This window comes from Diospyros lotus, chromosome 5, assembly GCF_014633365.1.
Source record: "Diospyros lotus cultivar Yz01 chromosome 5, ASM1463336v1, whole genome shotgun sequence".
NCBI classification, from domain to species: domain Eukaryota; kingdom Viridiplantae; phylum Streptophyta; class Magnoliopsida; order Ericales; family Ebenaceae; genus Diospyros; species Diospyros lotus.
This window is the reverse complement of record NC_068342.1, coordinates 4,744,441-4,763,836: the sequence shown is the minus strand read 5'-3', so window position 1 is coordinate 4,763,836 and position 19,396 is coordinate 4,744,441. Positions and strand designations below refer to the sequence as shown.

General features: G+C 36.5%; 2 protein-coding genes across 2 annotated transcripts in view; both read right to left on the bottom strand.

The window, feature by feature from the left end:
* LOC127802476 (uncharacterized) overlaps positions 1-16,031 on the bottom strand; it is a 41,943-nt gene extending 25,912 nt beyond the window's left edge. The window contains exons 1-2 of the mRNA XM_052338310.1: positions 15,713-16,031; positions 15,388-15,494 (exon numbers count right to left, since the gene is read on the bottom strand). Coding sequence (XP_052194270.1) covers positions 15,388-15,494; positions 15,713-15,816 — 211 coding nt within the window. The 5' untranslated portion in view covers positions 15,817-16,031. The remainder of the gene's footprint in view (positions 1-15,387; positions 15,495-15,712) is intronic.
* A 239-nt stretch (positions 16,032-16,270) lies between these two features.
* LOC127802475 (histone H1-like) lies at positions 16,271-17,515 on the bottom strand. Its single transcript, XM_052338309.1, has 2 exons — positions 17,247-17,515; positions 16,271-17,132 (listed from the first exon to the last, which is right to left on the bottom strand). The coding sequence occupies exons 1-2, from the start codon at positions 17,433-17,435 to the stop codon at positions 16,422-16,424; spliced, it is 900 nt and encodes a 299-aa protein (XP_052194269.1). The 5' UTR covers positions 17,436-17,515; the 3' UTR covers positions 16,271-16,421.
* Positions 17,516-19,396: the final 1,881 nt, after the last annotated feature.

Here is a 19,396-nt window from a genome sequence, read left to right as displayed (position 1 = left end):
TTTTAGTGTATGTTGATGACACTATAGTTATCAGGGATGACAAAGAAGGAATGAAACATTTGAGGGGCTGTTTGGCAAGAGTTTGTAGGAAAGTTAAAATATTTTCTTGGTATTGAGGTAGTTCGGTCTAAGGCCGGAATCTTTATTTCCCAGCATAAAAATGTGCTAGACCTTTTAACTGAAACATGAATGCTTGGCAACAGGGTAGCTAAGACACCTATTGAACCAAACCATAGAATTAGGGGTTGATTCTAAAGCTGGGCAGTGGATAAGGGGGCCTATCAACGGTTGGTAGGGAGGCTTATTAATTTGTCTCACACTAGGCCCAACATAACTTATGTTGTGAGTGTGGCTAGCTAATTTATGCATGATCCTAGAGAAAACCACCTCAAGGCTGTGCACAAAATTCTCCACTACCTCAAGGGATCGCCAGGTAAGGGTGTGTTGTTTAAAAGGGCCAACAACTTGTCCTTAGAGGTATTCACGAATGATGACTATGCTGGGTCACTTATAGATAGGAGATCCACCTTAGGCTATTGTGCATTCTTGGGTGGAAATCTGATTACTTGGAGGAGCAAAAAACAGAGTGGTAGCAAGGTCAAGTGCTGAAACTAAGTTCAGATCTATGGCCTTAGGCATTTGTGAACTTCTTTGGTTGAAGATCATTCGAACATATTTGAAAATTCAGTGGGCAATACCTATGAAACTTTATTGCGACAACAAATCTGCTATAAGTATAGCTCACAACACAATTCAACATGATAGGACCAATCATGTTGAGGTTGATAGGCATTTTATCAAGGAGAAGCTTAAAAGCGGACTAATCTACACCCCCTTTGTTCCTACTGAAGGGTAGCTAGCAGATGTCCTAACTAAAGGCTTATCGGGTCCCATTTTCCACAAAATATTAAGCAATATGGGAATACATGATATACACTCTCCATCTTGAGGGGAAGTGTTAGAAGTCAACAAATGAATTGTTCTTTCCTATGGTGGATTCTTTCCTTCTTGCTTTCCTGCTGATTACATGTTGTTTTTATTCTGATTTATTTCCTTGTATTTTATCTTTGCAAGATCTTTCCTTATTGTTCATATTTCCTATGGTAGTTTAGGAAGCTTTCTCTCATTAAAAAACGGCCTCTTAAGGTTACTTGACATGTATATATGTTGTACTCTACGATTACAAAATAATAAGATTGGAATTATGTTTGATTCTTTCTTTTAACAGTGGTAGTGGTGCTGACAAATGATGGCCAGATAGTGGAGACAGAAAAGAAGTAAAGAAATTTAGGCTGCGTTCTCTTTGCTGTTTTCAAGTCATTTTTAGTTTTCAATTTTCTAAAATAATGAAAACGCGTTCTCTTTACTATTTTTAAAAATGTATTTTTGAAAACAAAAAAAAAATTGTAAAGAAAACTCAAAACAACAAAATGTTGTTTTGAGTGTTTTCATCCAAAACAAACTCAAAACTTAAAACACATTTATTTATTTATTTATTCATATATTTATTATTATAATGAAAAAAAATATTACAAAATTCATTAACTTTAAAATGTAGATATTTTTTTAATAATTTATAAACAGTAAATATTTTTAATTTACTGAATAATCAAATTTATTGAATAAAATATCATTAAAAAATTATTTTCAAAATTTGAAAGAGAACGCGTTTTCTAATTTTCTGTTTTGAGAAATAGTTTTTCAAAATGACAAAGAGAACGCGTTTTCAATTTTCTAAAAACAGACTATCAAAATAGAAAACTAAAAATAAATTCAAAACTCAAAACTGAAAATTAAAAAGCAAAGAGAACGCAACCTTAGGGTTTGAAGGCTGTTGGAGAAGGATACACAACGATGGCTTATGATTTTCTCACTGGTGGGTCTTATACCATGTGAGAATTTAGAGAGAGAGAGATGATTTGAAGAGTATCTCTATTAGTTACAAACTAAGATATGGAACACATATATATATACAACTATCATGACATCATCATGACATAAGCCATGACATCATGCTTACTATCTCTATATACAACTCAATATCATCTATGTGTTCTTGCAGTCTTTAACCTTCATTCATTTTAAAGGTGAACAACTTAGCTTTTAAATACAGTTTACTAGACAGTTTTAGTCATGTATAGACTCTCTAGTTTAAGCCATAGTTTTGCTGTTGTCTTCATTTTGGAGACTTCTCGCAACACCTTATCACTAAGACTCAAAATAAGTGTATTAAAAGCTTTCTTTATGATTTCTTTCTTCTTTTCAATAGAATAGATGGCAAGCATCTTAGTTTCCCCATTTAATGCTTATTCTAGTCCTAAATTCCCTAACAAAGCCCTCATTTTCATTTTCCATAATCCAAAATCATTCTAGCCATCAAATTTTTCTATGGCAGACGCATTCGAAGCCATTTCTATGACTGAAATATGACTCTTAATGAAATCTTGGCTTTTCTTGATCCTATTATCGTGCTCTGATACCAAGTTGTGAAACCAAGGAGCACTGGAATAGCAATTTAGACAGATTGAAACTTTCTTGCAAACATAGATTACACGAATTCACCCCTCAACTCAGGACATAACAAGAACAAAAAGTATAAAATCAGAAACAGATTTAAAACAATAAGAAAGTAACGCAAACCACACAAGAACACCGGTTTATCCTGGTTCAGATCATTCCACATTCCTTGGAATGATCTTACATCCAACCTTTGAACCTCTCCGAGAGTAGCCTTTCTTTATTAGGAATCAATCAGTACAACAGCCTTGAACTTGAGTACAATCTTGGTCTTTCCAAAGATTACAAAGGACTACCAATTCTCTAGCCTTTTCTCTCAATAATAAAATTGCACTCGCTCATAACATGCCTCAAACGACTAACCCTACCCTCTTATTTATAGACTAAGGGGCAGACAACCCTATACAAATAATCGGGTTTTATATTACCAGTTTTAACCCCCCAACTTAAATCAAATTATAGTTTGGTGTAAAACCACCAATCTATACTTAGTTGCTTGACTCCTTTGACTGCCTTTACTGATCCTAGGCTTACTCGAGGCAAACTTTTAACAATTTGTCATCGGAATTCCCACCGAGATTCGTCTCCAATCCAATTCTGTTTGGTGATGGCATTCTCCCTAGAGTTTCAGGAATGCAGAAGGCCAAGGAGTTACCAATCCTGGAACCAGCAATTCCGGTAAGAGGCCCTTCTCATACTTCTAATTACACTCTCATGCCAAGATTGGAGATACTAGTTTTTTAGAGATCGAAACTGAGATGGTGGATTCGCAAGTGTGAGATTTTTTTAATTTTACGATATCACAGAAAGGCAGAAGATCAATCAGGCACTAGCCTATCTTAATAAAATTGCTGACTCTTGGTACCAAGGATGGATCAAAACAAGGAGATGTGAGGTTAATTGGACTAACTTTGTAGATGATTTATGTGATCGTTTTTTGTGAGAAATCCATGACTAATGTGGTTAAAGAGTTTAACAAGTTTAAGGCAAGAAGGATCAGTGGTAAGAGTACCAAAATCAGTTTGAAGAATTAAGATCAGTAACGTGGACTTCACTATCTACCCTACCATAGCAGTATTTTGTCTCTAGTTTCACCAGTTGCCTCAAGGACGAATTGAGGCCAATTGTCAAGATGAAGCAACTTTTGATAGTGAAGCATGCCACTAAGAAGGTAAGACTGCAAGAGCTTGCATTAGAAGCTATTTTCAAAAAGCACGAACTTTTATCAAAAAGTTATCCTTTGAACATTCCAGGTGGGAGGATGCTTGTTTCCCTAAGTTAGTCCTGAGGCTGCAATCCAAGAATTTTCTCCTAGGGTTTACCTAACCCTAATGCAATCAAACCTCCTATTATGGAGCAAAGGAGAAGGCTCGGAATATGCTATAAATGTGGAGACAGATTCAACCAGGGCTACCAACGTAGACGACAGTTACTAAATGTGGAGGGATTAGAAAAGAAAAAAGAAGAAGAAAAGCATATGGGAATTGGATGAAGAAACAGTAGCTCAGTTGCTGTTGTTTCTTCGAGACAAGAAATCTCTCAAGGAAGGGGGATTGTCACGACCCCAAGGGCATATTAGTAATAGCATATTACATATATTAGTTAGGAATTATATTTTGTTCCTATTGTATCTTTCAGTTAGACAGCCTGTAAATAGGCTAGAGTAGGTAGAGAATTATACCGTGGAATGATATTTTGAATTCAGTCTTCTCTCTCTTGGTCTCCCTCAATTCTCTCTATTTTGTTATGTCTCTCCCTCCATTCTACTCTCCCCCCCCCCCCCCCCCCGTATTCTTCTCAATTTCCTTTCTAATCCTAGCCTAACCCTAGGGCATGACACCCTTTCTAATTCAAGAAAGGCTACCTCTGCTTGGAAATTTCATTGAAACCCATCTTTCTTAAGCAACTTAGTCAAGGGTTTGCTTATAAGCCCATAATGCTGAATAAATCGTCTATAGTAGCCAGTTAGTCCCAAAAACCCACATAATGACTTGATCGAATTTGGTCTAGGCCATTCAACCATAATTGCAATCTTCTTCGAGTCTGCACTAACATCTTCACCCGAAATGATGTGTCCCAAATACTCATGTTTTTTGCAAAGGTACATTCAAACTTCTTAACATACAATTGATTGAATCGAAGGACATCAAATGTGGCCCTAAGGTAGTCAAGGTGCTAGGCAAAAGTTATAGTAACAAGAACATCATAAAAGAACACAAGTATGAAGTCTCTCAAATATGGACTGAAAACATGGTTCATAAAGGCTTGAAAAGTGGCGGGAGCATTGGAGGGCATGACTTTAAAATCATAGAGGCCTTGGTGGGTTTGGAATGCAATTTTAGGAATGTCTTCTAGTTTCATTCTTATTTGATGGGATCTAGCCCTTAGATCAAGTTTAGTGCAAAATTGTAGCTCTCCTTAATTCATCAAGGAGGCCCTCTATGATAGGTATGGAAAATTTGTCTTTGATGGTAATGGAATTTAGTTGAGGTAGTTGAGACAAAACCTCCAAGCACCATCTTTCTTTTGACAAGGAGGATCAGGGATGCAAATGGGCTATGGCTAGTCTGGATTATGGAATTAGCAAGCATTTCTTTGACTAGTTTTCCAATTTCAGTTTTCAGAATTGGAGAGTATCTGTAAAAATGAATGTTAATGGGTTCAAATTTTGGTTTTAAGGGGTATTGAATGGTCAAATGGTTGCTGTGGGTTAAGGTTTTGGGCTCTACAAATAACTCCTCAAATTCAATCAAAAGTGAATGCAAAGGGTCTAAGTGTTGTACTTGTGCATCTGGTAAGGTTTGGATCACATTGCTGTGAGCAGTCCATGGTTTCCAATGCTCCATAAATTCAACCTCTTCTGACTCTCCTACCTCCACAGCATGGATTGAAAACAATTGAGCCACTTAAGCCATTTTAGTCTTGAAGAATTTCTGTAAAATTTTTTCCCAGAAATCAATTTGCAAGCTCCCATATCAAGGCTGCCTATTAGAGTCAATCTCTTCCCATCCTTCTCAAGGGTAACTTCCAGTTTATTGGAGTCAAATATTATTAAGCTGACTGTTCTCACCAATTCACTCCCAAAACTACGTCAAAACCTCAATAACCGCAAATCGGTAATAAATTATTGTCCTTGCATTTCCCAATGAAAATCAACACATTTGGATTTGCTATGCATCTTACTTCAGGTTGCCAAAATAACTGATAAAGGAAATGTGCTCTTCAATTTGCAATGCAAGTCTTTGTCAGTGTTTTCATCAAGAAAACTGCGTGTACTACCACTGTCAATCAACACCATTAATTTTCTACTCCCTGTTATCCCTTCCACCATTATGATTTTATTAGTAGAAGATCCTTTTAAGGCATGCAACGAGATCTCCCCATCTTCATCTTCAAATAGGTTTTTATCAGCAGCTTTGATTTCCTCTGTTATTTCCTCCTCTCCTTCATCATTGCCCTCTAATTGCAGCAGTTGTCACTTACAATAATGCCCTGGAGTATATTTTCCTCCACACTTATAACAAAGTCCTGATTATCTCCTCTGTTCTGAACTGGAAGCTTTTGCCACATTAGCTTGACAGGAGTTCGAGAATTACTGACCTTGAGCAAACTTCTGAAAAGTATTCATTTTATTAATTCCAGAATAAACATTTCTAGTAACGGGTGAGGTTTCTATACTGCCAGGCCAGTTTCCTTTATAAGGAACTCTATGTTTTTTAAAAGAGCCTCCGCTGACAATTCTTGTAACTTGGCCTTTTCTGCCACATGCTTAACTGTTGCAGGTTGCAGCATCTTTACAGTCGGCCTAAGCTCTTCACTAAAGCCGCTAATGAAACAAGAAACAAAATAGGCTTCAGACAAGGAAGGATTAGTAATAATCATCAAGGAATTGAGTTCCTCAAATTTTGTTTGGTATTCCAGCACTGATCCAACCTGTTTCAGCTTATTAAATTCCTCAACAATGTCAGTCATGTTTTTATCCCCAAAACCTGTCACAGAATTCCTCTACAAAATCTTTCCATACACATTCCACCCTAAAGCTTTCAAATCAGCTGAAGCCAGATTAACTTTCTGAGAATCCAATATGTTATAGAATTGAAAGAATTTTTGACATCTCACCCACCACCTAGGGTTCTTGCATCAAACATAGGAATATCTAACTTTGGCATAGGAACATTACTGTGATTATATGGATTATTAGCAGGATTATTCTTCATCTGTCTATCAAACATCCGATCTACCATATTTTCTCTCTCATGTGTATTCTCAATCTCTTATCACAGGTAATTTAGACTGTCTAGGGTTAAGTTCATTACTTTCCAGAATAGGATCTGCATTTTCCTTTGAACGGGAAGTCCATCAACAAACTTATCTGCAGAAATCCAATGAGTCTTTTAGCCTAGCCTTTCATCAAAGCATTCAATTTATTCTCCAACAATGGGATGCCTTCTTGATTCTTACTCGATCCAACCTCCAGTGCTTCCATTTGAGTCTGTAGGTTACTCACCAAGGAATTAACCTGGTTAATCTGCGCCTTCAACTGCTTCATGCTAGTTCCATCTGCCATAGATCTCAATCCAGCAAATCCAAGTTGTCTAGACCAGCAGTCCAAGAATTGATTGCCCTAATACCGAAATTGTCAAGACCTAGTTCTTGAATCTAGGGTTCTAATGTAGAACAGGAAGGAAGAATGAAAAGAGGGAGAAAACTGAGATAGGAATAGAGATAAAATATAGAGAAAAACAAAGAAATGAATAGAGAGAGAATATAAGAATTGCATTCAAATTTTTGTTATTCTCTAATACAAGTTGGTGTAACTTTATATACAGCTAACCAAGAAGCAGTTATATGATGCAACTGACTGCTAACCACCAATTGTAGTGAAAATAATCTACTACAATGGTCCTCACAATATTTTCTGCACCATATGAGCTTGACAACAAGCCTCTCCCCCCCCCCCCCCCCCCCGGGCTTTTTGAAATGTTTTTCCAGCTAGCTGGGTCCATAAAAAAGTCAATACCAAATAGGGCCATAGAAGTTGGTAGCTCCTCCTTCACATTCTTAGGAAAAGACGATAAATCTTGTAATCTAAAGAAAGAAATATGACCAATGAATTAAAAAACATGTATTCAAACCAATAGAAGTTGAAAAAGTAAAGTTCGGGACCAAATTTGCATTTATTTTCTATTTCCCATTGAAATGGTCAAGCCTTTCTATTTTTCAAGAGACTAAAAGCAAAAAAAAAAAAAGTTGAATATTGAATGTACAAAATTTCTATCAAACCCCAGAAAGTAGCAAAGACACCAAAACCACAATGTAATGACGAAAACAATAGGTTGCATCTATGACTTTTAGGACACTTCAGAAATGATTTTTTTTTTTTTTTGTAAATAAGAAATGATTTTTTTAATTTGTTGCGAAAAATACTTGAGTACCACATCTTATAATACATACATTAATTTAGTATTATTATTACTTCTTCTAACTAAGTAAATGTTTATGTTACTCTTTGATTGGAATTTTACATAATCTTAGATTCATTTAAATCGTGTTTAATAAGGTTGTGTTATTCAATAGTGCTTAACAATTTTGGATTGTAAATATTAGGAGATCATAGCTTTGATACCACGATAGAAAAGAAAAGATAGAAGAAAAAGAACCATGAAAGATTTAAAAAAAAACAATGAAAGATTCCAAAAATATATATAAAAGATCTTTAGTATACAAAAAAATTCTAACCATATTATCAAAATATTCTAACATCCCTCCTCAAATTCAAGAAGCTAGAGATTAGCTAACATGAGTTTGGATACAAACTAATAAATGAGTCCAGGTGGACGAAGTAATAGCCGCACATTGATGTCAGTCTAAGAGGAAACTAATAATGCCAAATCAAAAGACAGAACATTAGTTCTAACCAAACCAACAAGATGTAATTCCTACTAGGGTTTTAGTAGGATGTAGCAGTTAAATTTGCATAATTGCTGTAGCATATAAATGTTGTAGAGGATCAGTTACAATTTGTAACTGTTGATAGGTTAGCTATATAAAGCTAACCAATCTGTTTAGAGACTCATTCAATGAAAATACTAAATTTCAGTTTCTGAATTCTCTCTTCTGATCTTTCTCTGTAACGACCCATTAGAGGGTCTAGAATTTATTTAGAAATTATCAATTTCTTATTTAATTTTGTTTAAGAGATTTTCGCCAATTAAATATTTAATGTGGCAATTTAGTGAGATTTTTAAAAGAAAAATTAGTTTTTAAATGGCATTAATTATGTGGAAATTAATGCAAGGGCAAGAAGGTAATTCTAGAGTTCAATTATTAATTAAGAGTTTTAATAATAATTTCTTATTATTATTAATTAATTGATATTATGTATTCAAGAGGAGTCCATGCGTGAGATGGTTTAGGAGGAAAAAAAAGTCTTCAAGTTAAATTAGGAGAAGAATTCCAAGTTATAAAAGGAGTGTGATCTAGGGCTTTTTTATGTCTATATATATATAGCCCATTAGCTTAGTCTTCTCACACCATAGAAGGAGAAGGAAGCCTGGGAAGAACAGAGAGTTCAAGAGATAGCAATGTCTTGGCATAAGAGATTTTCATTGAAAGTGTTTGATTCGATTAGAATTATCAAGGCAAGTATCTTCCCTGTAATCCCTTTCATTACAGGTTTATGTTAGTTCATCCTCAAATTTTCAAGATTCTAGTTTGATCCTCAGTTGTATTAGTTAACAGAGAAGCATACGTATATATATATGTATTTATATTAGCATACAGTGAGTATTTTAGCAAAGACATGCATGATTCTTTGTAGCGATTCAATCAAATATCATCTTTGAATCATCCTTGATGTTGTTCATATCGATTGAGATTCATTTTCCCAAGATTTTATTCAAAATGGTGTAGTTTTGAATCAAAACAGAGTCCTTGTTAGCGTTCATGTTTGTCAAATTTAATTGCAGATATCCGGATGGGTCTTCCCATATCCGGATGAGTTAGTCTATGTATGTGAGTGACATCCGAATGGGGTAATGCCTATCAGATGAGTGAAAAAATATTATGTGAGAGACATCTGGATAGCCTTGTTCGTATCCGGATGTCCTTTGTTTTATATCCGGATGCTTTGATCCGCATTCGAATGAGTTTAGTGATTCCTTGAGAGTGATATTCGAATACATTGAGTCGTATTCGGGTACGTCCAGTGCTTGTTGTGAGTAATATCCGGATATATTGATTCATATCCGGATGAGTTCCAAGTTCTTGGTGTGTGATATCTAGATGGTTCTTCGTACATCCGGATAGTTCATATCTGGATACTCTTTCCTTCTATTCGGATAGATCCAGCATATCCGGATATCTTATTTTATATTCGGATGCCTCTCTCAAAAGATTGAATTTCATATTCGAATAGCCTCTTGTAGCATCCGAATACATTAGTGAGGTATCCGGATGGCCTGAATCATATCTGGATACCCTAGTTCATATTCGAATACTTCTTCCAGAATATCCGAATAGCCTGATTAGTATCCGGATGAGTTTCAGCATATCTGGATGCCCCTCTTCATATCCGGATGTCTTCCTATCTATCCGGATGAGTCTTGAAATCTGAAGGAGTCTTCCAGTGACGTTTTAATTCAAGTTTTTATTTAAAAATATTCAATACTTTTAAATATTGAATTCTCATGCCAAGTATAATAAATCTAACATGCCCATACCATAATACATAATTCATAGAATCTTTGTATTCTAATATATTGAAGATTAAACTATATGTTTAGCATTTATTATGACATGATCAGCATTATTTCGTGAGATTATGTGCATACATCTTGGTATGAGCATTGAGCATGACTTTATATGGAGCACTACATATCGTATGCCAGCATGTATATGAGCATTACATTGTATTATGCGCGCCAGGCAGTTAGTCCGCGGGGATCCCATCAGTTTCAGTTATAACTCAGATATGAGTTGCTCGTTTGATGACGACCAGGGGGCTAGGGACTTATTGCCCACAATATGTGCTTACAGTTTTTATGTATACAGGATTCAGATCAGTCAGGTATGTATTACAGTTGTATGGACCTATGAGCAAAAGTTGCATATCTACATTTAGTTTACAGTTTATGTGCATTACATTTTGTGAATGCAAACAAACAGTAATTATACTCAGAACAAGTTCAGTAAGTAATTATCAGTATCGATATTTTTCGATTCAGCTTCAATTATTCTTTTCAGCATATTACTTGCTGAGATTTGTAGCTCACCTTGTACTCTTCACCATTCCAGGTCCTAGCGGGGAGAGTACCAGATGTGAGGCCTAGCAGCAATGGTCAGTAGTGTGTGTACGTGGAGCAACTCAAGATCAAAGATATCTAAGAGTTTTGTTAGTATAGTGTCTTGTCAGTTTAGGATTATTTTATATTTTAGTTGAAGAATTATCCCTTAGACAGAGTTTCTAGTTTCCAGTTTATATTGACTCAAAGTCTTTATATTTCAGTTTGATTGAGATGTTTAGTTAAGGTATCAGATTTTAATTTATCAGAGAGTTTATTTTATTTTATCTATTTTCTTCGTAACATCTCCTCTTCTCAGGCAATTCTAGGAATAGGGGTGTTATATTCTCTCTCAGAATTCTCTCTCTCTCTCTCTCTCTCAATATTCTCCTCTTAAATTCTCCCTATTTTTCTGCCTTATCTCTTGCCACTTCTTGCCCTATTTCTCGCCATTGGTTGAGAATTCACATTATCAGGTTCAAGATCCTGATAAATTGGTATCAAAGTTGTTCCTTGGCCTTCGATTCCTTCTGCTTGTGAAATTTTTCGCCATGGTTGATGGTACACGCATGAAGCAATTTGAATCTCAGCCGCAACAGGTGAATGTGACAGTCTTGGAACTGCAATCTTGTGTGGATTCACTGGAAGTTGGATCCAACGGAAACCATGAGGCAATCTTTACAATGGATCGGAAGTTTGATCAGAAGTTTGAGACACTGGGTCTGAAATTTGAGACTTTTGAGGCATCTATGGATGGCCTAACAACGAGATTTGATGGATTCATGATGATGTTCTCTAAAATGCCTTAGGTGAGTATACCTCATGATTTTCTCCCTAGAGAAAGGACTGATCCAATCCTTCAAGGATTTGGACCAGCTCCTAGGACAGCTGGTTCCTTGGATTTTGAGATGGAACCTGCTGTAATTGGAGAGAATTTAGAGGAAAGAGATATAGGAAGGCAGCAGGAAAACACAGGGAAACGCCTAATCAGCCTTTTCCAATGCCGAAACTGGATATTCCTATGTCTGAAAGCCAAAATCCGAGGTGGTGGATTAGGCGTTGTGAGAAGCTCTTTACCTTGTACGACATACCGGATCAGCAGAGGATTACCTTAGCCTCTGCATACTTGAATGATGTGGCAGACTCCTGGTTTCAGAGTAGGATTCAGTTACAAGACAATTACCATTGGACAGATTTTGTAGAAGATTTTGTTACAAGATTTGGAGACAGAAATATGACAAATGTAGGAGAAGAGTTTAATAAACTGAGGCAATAAAGTTCTGTCCAGCAGTATAAAATGAAGTTTGAAGAATTGAAGTCTTTGATGTTGAATCTCAATCCATATCTAACCGAAGCGTACTTCATTTCAAGCTTCATTAGAGGCTTGAACAAAGAATTATGACCTACAGCCAAAATGCTACAACAAACGATTGTAAAACAAGTTGCAGAGGGTGCCAACTTGCAAGAGCTCACAGTAGAAGCTTTGATGAAGAAGAACATAATTTCGTATAAAGGAGTTGAGCCAAGTGAAGCACAGATTTCATCGATTACTAGGAACTTCAATTCTGGTACCAATAAGGGAAAATTCTTGCAAAAATTTTCCCAAGATCCATCATCTTCCTATCAACCTAATATGAAAAAAGCTGCTAGTACAGAACAAAGGAGGCAGCTGGGACTTTGTTATAAATGTGGAGAAAAATATTCTCCTGGACATCATTGTAAAAGATAGTTGTTGCATTTGGAAGGTAGAAATGAAGAAAAAGAGCTAACAGATGAAATAGAAGCCACTTATGAGATTGAAGAAGGGGAGATTTCATTGCATGCTTTAAATGATTATCCCTATAATAAAATCATAAAAGTGGAGATCAAGCAGAACGTAAGAAGTAGATGATATTGATTGATAGTGGCAATACACAGTTTTCTTAATGAAAACACTGCCAAGAACTTGTGTTGTAAGTTGAAGAATACGTTTCAATTGTCAGTCACTGTGGCAAATGGGCGTAAAATGTACAATAAATCCAAGTGTGTCAACTTTTGTTAGGAAATGCAAGGGCACGAATTTATCATTGACTTGTGGTTATTAAAATTTGGCGAATGTGATACTGTATTAGGAGTAGATTAAATGAGAACATTCAATCCAATCATATTTAACTTCAATAAATTGGAGGTTACTTTCGAAAAGGAAGGAAAGAAGGTAACTCTCACTGATAGCTTGGAGATGGGAGCCTGTAAACTAATTTCTGGAAAGAAGTTATAGAAGTTCTTCAAGATTTCTCCATACAAGCTGTGGAAGAGAAGAAACAAAGAAGGTTGAGTTAAGAATGCAGGGAGTTTACTTTTATAAGAGATCTTTGTTTTATTTTTATTTTTTTTCTTGAGGACAAGAAAATTTTCAAGTGTGGGAAAATGTCAAGTTCCTAGGGTTTTAGTAGGATGTAGCAGTTAAATTTGCATTACAGCTATAGCATATAAATGTTGTAGAGGATCTGTGGCAAATGGGCGTAAAATGTACAATAAATCCAAGTGTGTCAACTTTTGTTAGGAAATGCAAAGGCATGAATTTATCACTGACTTGTGGTTATTAAAATTTGGTGAATGTGATACTGTATTAGGAGTGGATTGAATGAGAACATTCAATCCAATCATATTTAATTTCAATAAATTGGAGGTCACTTTCAAGAAGGAAGGAAAGAAAGTAACTCTCACTGACAGCTTGGAGATGAGAGCTTGTAAACTAATTTCTGGAAAGAAGTTATAGAAGTTCTTCAAGATTTCTCCATACAAGCTGTGGAAGAGAAGAAACAAAGAAGGTTGAGATTAGAATGCTGGGAGTCTACTTTTATAAGAGATCTTTGTTTTATTTTTATTTTTTTTCTTGAGGACAAGAAAATTTTCAAGGGTGGGAAAATGTCAGGTTCCTAGGGTTTTAGTAGGATGTAGCAGTTAAATTTGCATTACAGCTGTAGCATATAAATGTTGTAGAGGATCGAAAATGTCAGGTTCCTAGGGTTTTAGTAGGATGTAGCAGTTAAATTTGCATTACAGCTGTAGCATATAAATGTTGTAGAGGATCGGTTACAATTTGTAACCGTTGATGGGTTAGCTATGTAAAGCTAACCAATCTGTTTAGAGACTCATTCAATGAAAATACTAAATTTCAGTTTCTAAATTCTCTCTCCCAATCTTTCTCTCTTAGAATTCTCTCTCTCTCTCTCTCAATTTTCTCTTAAATTCTCCCTATTTTTCCGCATTATCTCTCGCCACTTCCTACCCTAATTCTCGTCATTGATTGAGAATTCAGGTTGTCAGGTTCAAGATCCCAACATATAATAATTGTTTCTCCAAATTTACTAAGTGACTTTTTGAAATCAATAAGATGTTCCAAGACAAGATTTGTTTCTCCACATTCATTGAATAGCTCTAGGAAATACTCTTTTCATCTTTACATGACCATCTCCTCACTTACTAGAACCTTCTAATTTTCATCTTATATGCGCTTCACTTAAAAACTCATTATTTTTCTTTCTCTTGCTTTAGCTAACTTATATATATCTGTTTATCATATTCTGTGTCAAGTCAATAATACAAATTTCCAGAGACTTTTGAATGCGCTTTTATTGATTGCCTTCTTTGTTTTCTTTTTTTCTTAAACTATACCTATTCAAGTATTATATCATGCATGTAAGGTCTTGTCATAACCTCTCATAATGTTCATTTTTCTTGTATCTCTTTTTTCCACCATCAGGACTCTTTTTAAGTTTGGAGTTTTTCCCCTCGACTATAAAAGTGTTTTGTCATATTTCCAGTGGCAATACTAACTCAATCCACAATTGGTTGGACTCAACTACAGTCCAATCTTCTCTTCTACACACTTTATGCTTAAAAATAGCTAATTTTTCACTTTTTAAATCCCAACATTTGATTCTAAGGATTCAGTTTGAAGGTCAAGGACTACCCTAACCCCTTTACAACTAACCAGAACTAGCTTACTTTTTTAGCAATCTAGTGATCAGAGGAACTCTGCTCAACATGCTGCCACATTTTAACTAGTTTTATTTGCTTGTCCACGGTTGCCTAGACACTTCCAACTTCACAAGAAATTCAAATATTGCTAAAAATCCTTTATCATAATCAACTAATTTTGCAAATGTGGGTAGAAAATATGGGAAAAAGTTATTCTAGAATTTAATATCATAGAATCCCTCAGTATCACTAAGCAAAACCTAAAAAGGATCCCTCAGTATCACGAATTTCAAGCCATAATTAGAGCTCCCCACTATAAATATGTATTACCTTATACTAGTTATTCAAATTACAATCTTAGAAGCGAATGCTCCTCTTTAAGCATACAAGAAATTGTAAGTTAAGTCTTCCTCCAGCAACCTGAAGATGGATATCATAAGCTCTATCATGCTTTGAGTATAGAGTTTGAACTTACAACGAAACAAATCACTGTTGCAAAGCAACCAGCAGTGTCAGGCTGTATCAACAGTGCCATCGCATATCCCAAATCAAAAGAAAGGGCAAGAATGATTGCGTGGAAAATGCATGTAGATACATCAATAATTGGAACCAGGAATCTTCTTACCAGATAGTAAACTATTTTGTCCTGAAAATGCTCGAAACACCGAACAACAAAAGCTTATGTCGGCCACTACCATGGGGGGAAATGCAGGAAGTAAAATCCGTACCCAACTGCAAGATATTGAGCTTCCATCAGCAGTCAATTGAAGAAATGTAAACCTAAGTATGGTGTTGGATGTGAGATAGGCATGAATTGCAGAGTGCAGGTGGTGATTTTGTTTACAAAACCACCTGAATTGAAAAATAAAGAATCTGCCTACTTCCACCTTTGGCGTACCCCAATTTTGCTTTAATCCTAAGCCTCTTCTTTTAGGTAAGAAGCCAGGTACCTGAATTTTTTTCCTTCCTTTTCCTCTCTACTTTTCTTAGCTCCCAAACAAATCATGTTCCTTTTGCAATTATATCTCAAAGAGCGATTATTGCTTTCCTGCATTCACATCCAAGAGCTTCCTTTCCCCGCACATCAAATCATTCACGGTTGACTCACCTTGACCCTAGCAAAACAAAAATTGGAAGGAAAACACTCGGATTTCAATGGAGAGGGATCACCACGTCGAAGTAATAACGAACAATCGATCACCTCCATCTGTCGCACATGAAATCATAAACCCATCAACATTCCTAGAAAATACAACACAAATTGACGGCATGGAACAAATTGCTAACTTAACCTTGGATTAAATTGCACAATAGGGCAGACCGATACCAGTTTCGATCCGTCTCTCCAGTTAGTGCTCCTAGCGTGCACCAGTTGAAGCGTGAAAAGAACGAAAGGCATCTCACTCTCACCTCCGATCCGCAACCGACAAACAACCGAAGAGAACAAAAGGCGACCAATTAACGCAAAATGTGTTAAGCTGATGTAGAGAGAGTTGAGATGAAATGGATTAATCGAAATGGCTTTGAAGAACTCATTTATAATGTACTGAGAAATAAAAAAGGGCCAAAAAATCTGTATCTTCTCTAAAGACTGTAAATAGCCAAGCTCAACAACAAATTTACAGATCTACTACCCTGAGAAAACCTCAACTATCCCTATCACTTCTTTGCTTTCCTAGCCGAAGTTCTCGCCGCCGGAGCCCTCGTGCTCTTTGCCTTCTTCGTGCTCTTCGCTGGGCCCGCCTTCGCCTTGGATTTCGCAGCAGGTTTTGCTGCCGGAGTCGGCTTTGCAGGGGCTTTCTTCCCTGGAGTGCTCCTTGTCGATGTCCTCGCGACCTTGGCTGGTGGCTTAGCCGCCGCCTTGGCCTTGGTCTTAGACGCGGCTGCTGATTTGCCTGCCGGCGCCGCCTTTGGCTTAGGCGGAGGCCGCTTTGGCTTCGCGGCTGCAGTGGACTTGGGCGCCGCAGTTGTTTTCTGCTTTGGAGCTACCTTGGCCTTCGGTTTGGCAGCCGATTTCGGCTTCGCAGCCGCTTTGGCCTTCGGCTTAGCCGATGCTTTCGCCTTGGAGGTGGTCTTGGCTGGTGCCTTCGCTGTCTTCTTGGCAGCAAGAGCCTTGGGTTTGGCAGCAGCCGGTTTCTTCGCCGGCGCAGCAGAAACAGGCTTAGAACGCGGCGCCGCCTTAGAAGGGAGCTTATACGAGTTCTTAACCTTCACGAGCTTGCCGGCAGCAACAAGTTTCTTGATGTGAAACAAGAGCATTTTCCTGAAGGTTCCAGGCAACTGCTTGTGCTTATCTTCAATGAACTTAGTTATAGCATACTGGCTCGATCCAGTCTTCTCTTTCAGAGAAACAACCGCATCCGTTATCATCTAGGGTTTCAATTCACCAAAAAACAACAATCACAATCAGATTCACAAACAATGACAATCAAAACAACGCATGCAACAACACAAACACATATCATAGAGGGGCAGCAAGAGTACCTCGAGGAAAGGGGGATGACTAGGCGGGACCCTGGGCTTCCTACTGGAACCAGACTTCTTAGGTTTCGGCTCTTTGGCCGCTTTCGGTTTTTTTGACTTATCGGCGGCGGGATCCTCCGCCGGAGCATCTGCCTCCGCCGGATCGACGGCAACCTCGACGGCGACGGTAGCTTCTTCGACGGCGGCCATGGCCTGATTTCGAGCAAGGGCGAATTGGATAGGGAAGGGGACAAAGAGATGGAACTCGAAATTTAGCGATGAAGGATGACGGTTGGAGAGCCATTTAAATAGCCTTTTCAGCTGGTATAGACGAGGGAACGGCGACCGCTGATTGGTCCAAAGCCATGGCACACGGATTCACTCACTTTAAAATTTCAAATCTGGGCTGTTGGATTTTCCCCTAATCGACGGCCCACGTTGCTATATCGAAGGACTGAGCTTAGGGTTCTTGCCATATTGGCTCATTGGCTACTCATTTTGGGTGTGTTTTCCACCCCAATTGAAATGAGTATAACTCGGGCTGCATTTCATGAATTTCAATGAGATTTTCTTGGTTTTGTAGCTCTGGAGTTCAGCTTTCCAACGGTTACTTGTTTCGGTTATGGTGTTCAAGAAATATAAGAAAAACTTAAACTTGAAGTCGTCGTGGTTTGAATAAGGGTTTTTTTCGAGTTTGTTCTACTTTAAGGGTTTGATAAGATAATTTTTTAGAACAATCAACTTTTTGTTTGTCAAATACTATTATAGCGTTATAAAGAATCTCTCAGTTCAAAAATCGTTAAATTATGTTATTAAATGATTATTTAAATATAGAATGGAATACCATTGAAGATGAACATCTCAAATCAAATAAGAATAACTTACAAAATAAAAGATAAATCGCATAACTTTCTTATTTATTCTTCGTCAAATTTACTCATACTTGTGTAAATGAAGTGGAGATAACATTCCATATGTCAAGAAAAATAAAATTATTCGATACATAATGATTGTTAAATCATAAAAATACTATTACTACACCACTTGTATTTATGTGGCAATTGATGTTTAGAAATGGATAGATTACAAAAACATTAAGTTAATATACAACATTACTAATGTTGTATGAGAAGCTCTTCAACATTTAAGTTACCTCTTACTTACCTAAATTGTGTTGTTCGACTATTCTAACCATGCCATTCTACCAATGATGTTTTAATACTTGTTGACACTAACAACCGTCAAGTGTTCTCAATAAAGAGAATCAAGGAACAATCCAACTACGCAAAATTTTGTGAATGAATCTAACAAATGGTGTAAAATACTAAAGTATAGCAAATCAATCAATGAACACGATAGCACATTATTTGTGTGGACATAAATAAGTACGAACATGGCCCTGCCATTGATGTTCATGTGATGAAAAAAGGCTTAGGGTCTACATAAGCTTGCTAGATTTATCAACTTAGACTATTTGAACAAAAATATTAAATCAAATTTTAGAATTATAAAACTTTGTTAGTCAATCAAATCATATGAATATGAAGAGATGGAAGTCACACACGCCATACCTTGATGAAGAGCTACCCCAATTATCTATTCCTTACTTTTCTTTACTAAGTGAAAATAATAGCACAAATACGATTAACAAGAATATATGAGACCAACTTTCAATAGGCATTGATCTAGACATTAGAATCAATTTATAGTTGTGCAAGTCCTTTGCAATTCCAAAATGGATGGATTTCTCATTTTGATTCCAACCAAGCATCTTTCAAAATTTGCTTATTTCCCTTAGATTGATTGTTAGACACCTCCAAAAATCTAACAAGGCAATCGCGATGATCATAGAAAATTTGCAACATGTATATATATAATATAATTCTAACTCTTTAGTAAAAATCATATTAATACTAGGAGGTGCCAATGTGTTTCATTATGCATGTGCATCTCGTATCAAAAGAATCAAACCTTGATTGTCTTTAAATCCACCAAGATAATGTACCCGACAAATGACATACTTGTGGGATCCCAAAATCTACCAAGACTTGTCACACTAGCTCTTTGGGCAACAAACGTTTTCTCTTTTTTTAAAAAACAAAATTCACCAAAAACTCATTGTTCAATAGTGTTTGAAGGTTGATCTTAAGAATGCAGATAATAAAAATTTA